Source organism: Vitis riparia, chromosome 10, assembly GCF_004353265.1.
Source record: "Vitis riparia cultivar Riparia Gloire de Montpellier isolate 1030 chromosome 10, EGFV_Vit.rip_1.0, whole genome shotgun sequence".
Classification (NCBI taxonomy): Eukaryota; Viridiplantae; Streptophyta; class Magnoliopsida; order Vitales; family Vitaceae; genus Vitis; species Vitis riparia.
The window spans coordinates 22006583-22013337 of NC_048440.1; the positions used below are offsets into that span (position 1 = coordinate 22006583).

Genomic DNA, 6755 nt, shown 5'->3' on the forward strand with positions numbered 1-6755 from the left:
ATTCTTTATTGCATGGTAGGGTCAGTTGCACTGAACTCTCTGAGTCTGAGCTCTCTCCGTAGGAAAGTGAGAAATTTCGCAACACCCACTTCTTCCTTCTCCGCTTCACCGCCACTTCTCTCTCCATGGAGAGCCCAAGATTCAAACTTGAACCCCAAACCCTCTCGCCCAGCAGCAGCGGCAGAAGAAGCAGCGATTCCAACTCCCCAGAGTTCGAGTTCTGGATGGTCAGAAACCCGTCTTTCCCACAACCCAATCTCCTCTCCGCCGACGAATTGTTCGTCGACGGCGTTCTCCTCCCCCTCCACCTCCTTCACCACAACCCCGACTCCTCCAAACCGGTTCAGGAACTCAACTCCGAAGCACCCGACTCAGAGCCCCCGATTCCGGACACGGAGCCGGAGCCTGGACCTGGGCCTGAGATATCAAGTGCGGCGCCGGCGTCGACGGCATCGAAACGGTGGAAGGACATTTTCAAGAAAGGGGAAAAGAAAAGCGCGAAGAACGGTGAGGATAAAGAGAAGGAGAAGAAGAAAGAGAGGAAGAGTGGGAGCGGAGCGAGTTCTGCTGAGTTGAACATCAATATATGGCCGTTTTCCCGGAGCCGATCCGCCGGTAATAACGCCGTCCGGCCGAGGATGGCCGCGGGAGGCGCTGGAACTCGGAAGGTGAGTAGCGCTCCGTGTTCGAGGAGTAACTCAGCGGGCGAGTCCAAGTCCAGGAAATGGCCCAGCAGTCCAGGTCGACCCGGTGTCCACTTGGGTCGGAGCAGCCCCGTTTGGCAGGTTCGCCGCGGGGGCTCAGCTTCGAGGAGCCTCGAACCTCTGGTTCGGAATGCAGAGAAAGGATCGAAAAAAGAAGGATCCGAGAATCGCCGCAATAGAACCCCAGCCGCCGCTCCCCCCGCCGGCATACCCAAAGCTAGGGTTTTGAATTTGAACGTCCCAATGTGCATCGGCTACCGCCACCATTTGAGTTGCCGAAGCGATGAAAACAGCACCATTGGTACCAGCCACACCATCGGCAGCCGTGGCGGCGGCGGCGCTGGCGCTAGCCTGGGTAACGGCGGTGGCGGCTCCGGTAACGTTGGAAGCGCGAGTAATCTGTTTAATTTGCGCAGCCTCTTCACCAAAAAGGTGTATTAACTATTAATTAAACCCCCTCATTATTGCTTATCTTTTCAAATTATTACTAATAGATTAGATTTAATTTTTCTGCCTTTTTTTTATTTTTTGGAATTTTCTTCATATTTTTGCCATGTGAGAGCAAAATCCAAGTTTCACTCCATGTGTACATTTCTGTAATTAACCACGAAAGCTATGTATCTTTTTATTTCTAAGTTTCTTGTCATTTATTCCCCTATTTGTTTTTCCAATTATTTGGATGAAATTTTGTATTATTATTATTTAATTAATTTTAAGCTAATTCTAAGCTTCCTAACCAAAATACTTGCCATTTCATTATTGAAAACTAAAGAACTTCTCACAAAAAAAAAAAAAAGCATAAATTTAAAATATTAATCCATCTTTAAATCTAATAAAAACATTTTTTAAATATTTGAAACATAATTTTTATCTCTTTTTATAATGAAGTAACCTTTTATGATTAAATGATCAAACCCTTAGTACTTTCAATGGAGACTCAAATCTCGGGATATTGACCACCGATAAAAATATTTAAAACATTCTTTTTAAATGAAAGCAAAAATTCAAAATTATTCAAAAAATTATATTGTTTGGTCAAATTTTATCCAAATTGCTTTTAAAAAGTACTTTTTTTTTATGTATGTATTGAAAAAAAAAAAAAAGCTATCAAGTGTTTTTTTCATAAAGCTAATAATTTTTTTAGTTTTTAAAATTTTGTAATATTTTTATTTTTTAAAAATATATTTTAAATTAGAAATGTTTTTGAAAATAGTGCAACTCTAAAAAATAAAAAATAAAAGAGTGAATTTGTAGGTGGGTTCCAATAATTTGTGGGGAGGAGTTGATAGGGTTTAAACGGATAAGATAGGGGCTCGTCAACATTGGAGCCAACTTCCAAAACCCAACTCTAATATCTAGATTTTGATTCCATATCCAAACACCACCACATCCTTAAACCCCTGGACATCAAATTCCATTGGGAAAATAAAACCCCCCCACGCAAGCCTGATTTTGATTGATTTCCCTCTGGAATTTGAAAACAAATTCTCTTCTGAAAGGTCTTTAAGGTGCTAAGCTTTGGGCTTGTCACTTTTCAGCTTTGCCCTGCTGCAGTTTCCTGCTGTGATGTTCACTCTCTCTGCCCCTAGTTTTTGTTTTTCTGCTTTTGAGCTTGGCTTTTGAAAACAATTTCATTTTCATTCGTAAATGTCATCTCAAGAGGGAATAAAACGTTTTGAAAAAGCATTTTTTTAAAACTTTAAGTACTGAATACCTTTTTAAAAACGTTTTCAAGGTTAGAAGTATTTTTCTTTTAAAAACAGATTGTTTTAACGTAACTCCAAAAGTCATTTTTCACATATTAAAGGAAAAAGCACTTTTTCTAAAATTGTAGCCCATAGATATGACTCGAACCAATAATTCCAACCAACTCCTCCAACCTTTTATATTATCACTTATATTAAGGATTAAAACCCAATTAATAATATTACTTTAAAGGCCGAATTAAGAGTTTGTTTGACAATGTTTTTAGCTTAAAAAGTGATTTAAAAAAAAATTAGGGACTAATTTGAAAACTATTTTTTAGAAAAGTTTTTTGTTCAACCAAAAACAATTTATTTTTTCTTAATAATTGATGATAGAGTGTTTTTAGATAACATTTTTTAGTTGTTTTTTATTTTTTTAATTTGTTTTTCTATGATTATTTAAAAAAATAATTATATAAATATATAGAATGATTAAAAATAAAATATTAGATAAAAAATTATTTTAAAAATATATTAAAAATAGGTTAAAAATATTTTAGACTTTTAAACAGATTTTTATTTTACAAAAATTAAAGAACAATTTTCAAAAACTATTTTTGAGAATTGTTTTTGAAAATCATTATCAAACCGTTGACAAAATTTAAAGAATATTATTAAAAATCTGAAAAATTATTTATAACATTTAAAAAAAAACATTTGATAAATAATTTTCTTAAAAACATTTGTATAGAAAACACCTTTTATTAAAAATAACTGAGTAGAAATACTATCAAACGTACTTTAAGACATATTTTTATTAAAAAAAATCAATTTTATAAAATAAATTTTAGTTATTTTTAGAAACCAAATTTTATTGGCAATCAGTCGATATTCTATCAAAATATTGTATAGTCAAAAAAATATAGAAGTTTCAACATTTTCCGTGTTTTAGTTATTTCTTAAAACAATATGCAAATAAACATCTCTTTTATTTTTAGATATTTCTTAAAATAATCTACAAAAATCATTGCTAAATATATTATATTAAATTCTAAAGTATGGTTTTTAATTATAAATTTATTTAATTTTAAAAAAATTAAAAAATAACTATTAAACGAATCCTAATCATTTTATAATATTCGACATCACACCCGTTTCAAACCGATTCATCAAAGTATGATGGAGGGATTGCAACATTTTTACATGCCCACCATTAATATTTTGTCCCCAACCTCCTTCACACACACAAAAGATTTTTCTCCTAGTCTTAGGAAATTTGGGTTTGTAGAGAGAAAAGAAAAGAAAAAGAAAAGGAAGAGAAGAGGGGATGAGCATGGCGTGCAAGGTGCTCATAATATGAGCCATGCAGGGCATGTACTTGCTTTAATCATATTGGCACGAGAGGGGCTTTAGATTTTTACACAAGCTTTGAAATAGATTTTTTGGCCATTGAATATGACTACTCAACCATGCCCTCATCAACCCCATTATTGTTCCACCCCTTTTTCTCCTTCTTTCCTTTTCATCCTAACTACGATATATATCCTATAATTTCTACTTTTTCAAATTATGTGTTGGACTTTTATGTCAAAATCCAAAGGTGGGCTGATTTTAAAAGGAACAAATTTAGAATAGAAATTATTTTTCTAAGAAAAATAGGTTTCACATTTTAAAACATTTTTTTTGTCAAGTGTTATAAACAATAATTAAAAAAATTAAAAAATATATTTTAGAATTTTTTATATTATAAACCTATTTTTTATTTGAATTTCCAAACAAATTTCGTCTTTGAAAATAATTAATAATCGTTTTCTAAAACCATTCTTAAAACCATTTTCAAATATTGTTTTTGAAGATGTTATCAAACAAGCCTTTATTATCACTATTTAAAGTAGTTTTTAAAATGTAGTAAGATTTATACAAAAGTTTCATTATTCTAAAAGTTAATCAGGTGAGATTATGACCTTAATTACTTATTATTACTTATAATTAAATGGAATATTAAAAAATCAATGACAAATTGCTCAACATTATACATATTATATTAGACTATTTGATAAATCAGTGTAATGACTCGATAATTTAATTTAAATCATTATATAAATTATGTTTGATAAAATAACTTAATATCGTAATTTAAAGTTAAAAATAAATTTCAAATTTTTTCCCCATGTTAGTCCATATCTTGTGAGAGTCACTATTAAATTAAAATCAATTTAAGTCATTAAATAATAACTATTAAGTTTTACTATACATTCTTTAAGCATTGAAGAACTGCTTTGAAAAAACATAATGTTCTCTTGAGGAAAAAAAAAAAATATTACCATAAAACAAACATTCCTTTGAATTGGTTGTTAGCACTTCTACAACAAATTTAAAAACACCAAATTAGTACAAATTTGAATATCAAGCATCACAATACAACACTTCTCCCCAATTCCACACAAATTTGAAATTCTTTGAATTTAATTTCATGATGGAAAAAACCTGAGTTTTCAATTGAGGTGAGACATGATGAGAAGAGTGGTGTGGAGAATTTGACTTGGGCCTATAAGAAAAGAGCTAAATTTGGGGTGCTTGATCCATATGGAGACAAGGCCACATGGGTAAGGCAGAACAAAGGGTGGTATGAACAAACTTTGTATAGGCAACTCTGACTCCTTTAGTCTCAGTATGTGGATGTTGTTTTTGTGCATGCTACTACTGCCCTATTGGGAACTCTTTTCTTCATCTTTCTAGTGAATTTTTCTTGTCCCTATGTCACCTAATTTTTTTGAATGCATAAGGATGACTCTGGGGTTCTTGACAAATTGCCAAAATAAATGTACAAATAAATAAGCATATGATATTAAATTGAAAATAATATACCACCTAATTTAGATTATAGGTCTATTGTTATCTAGCATATTAAGTTCTATGGTAATTTAATAAATTAACATGACATCAAGTATTTGATCATACTACACGGTTTTGGATAAATTAGTTAATAACTTAATCTAACATTCACGTTACTCTCCTTACCCGTTATAAGTTGATCAAACAGCTCGATCCATACGAGCTCAGTAGGGCACTCAACCCCCTGGTATCCCCTATGAAGTGTAACAAAACTTATTTAGGTTTTACAATTCAATAATTATAAGTTTGAATCTTACTCGGCCTATGTCCAAGTATAATTAATGTTATGACTTTAACTTAGTTAGTTTAGTATATATCATTAATGTATTGTTGGTTACCTCTAAAGAATACTTTTTTTTTGTTACAAAAGTGCAACTTAAGCTACACTAAAACAATTGTAATTGAAAATTCAAAATAAAATTAAAATTTTCTCAATATAAATTAAAAGATACAACTTAAAATTATAATTTTACATCTAAAGTAGGGTTAAATTTTTAATATCAAATAACATTTTTGATATTATATCGAATAACATTTTTGATATTATATCGAATATCATTATCTAATATTCATTGCATTTGTATAAAAGGGTTCAACTACAGTATTGAAAAATATATATTTTTTTAATATTTACTAAAAAGACACTATCAACAAGATGATGTCACATTTTCAAATATCATTGTTCGTTCAACGGTGTAGATCTCACCACACACTGAATGGTCCGGATTTTTTGCTTTGTAGGTACCACTATAGTATTATAGCATTTTTCATATATATAAGACTATGACTAAAATATATATATTAATAACATGATAAAAAAAATACAATGAATATGATCAAAATATGGAGAATGAGACTAAAGATATGAATAATATAATCAAACTATGAAATATATCGAATCTTAGTATATATTAAAATCCAATGATTGACATTAAAACTTTATATGCATTGAATTTTCCTTTCAATCAAACATCCATCAAATTTCTCAATTTGGCCCTTGTCTTGATAAGGCAAACCCTATGGCCTGTCACCTAATCTTTGAGAGGCATGAGCATGACTATGAACGTATGGAGCTCCCTATTATTGTTGTTGTCATTCAACTTTCTATTTTGTTTGTGGGTTTGATCACTCCATTTGTTCTAATCTAGACTTTGCTGCAATCCAACATTCTTGGTGGGTCATGGGCATCTATCATCTATCACTAGTCATTTCATGCCATCAATTTTTCTATTATTCTCATTATCCTTTATAAGGGGAAAAAAAAGAAAATTAAATTATTATTTAATGTATTAAAATTATAAAAAAAAAATTAAAAACATTGCTATGCCTTGTTTGGAATCTTGGATTCACTTTTGCAAAGGTAAAGTTTTTCTTTAAAGCTCAATAATAAGAGTTTTTATGTCTCTTAGATTAATTTTCTTTTAAATAACAAATGATCTGAAAAAGAGTTTAATATGAAAATCATAAAAAT

The 6755-nt window shown here is 31.2% G+C and overlaps 1 protein-coding gene across 1 annotated transcript; it reads left to right on the top strand.

The window, feature by feature from the left end:
* LOC117922941 (translation initiation factor IF-2) lies at positions 1-1350 on the top strand. The gene has a single exon (XM_034841176.1). The coding sequence runs from the start codon at positions 126-128 to the stop codon at positions 1143-1145; it is 1020 nt and encodes a 339-aa protein (XP_034697067.1). The 5' UTR covers positions 1-125; the 3' UTR covers positions 1146-1350.
* Positions 1351-6755: the final 5405 nt, after the last annotated feature.

Excerpts from the sequence above, each read along its gene's own strand:
- LOC117922941 (XM_034841176.1), top strand. The coding sequence starts at position 126 with ATGGAGAGCCCAAGATTCAAACTTGAACCCCAAACCCTCTCGCCCAGC.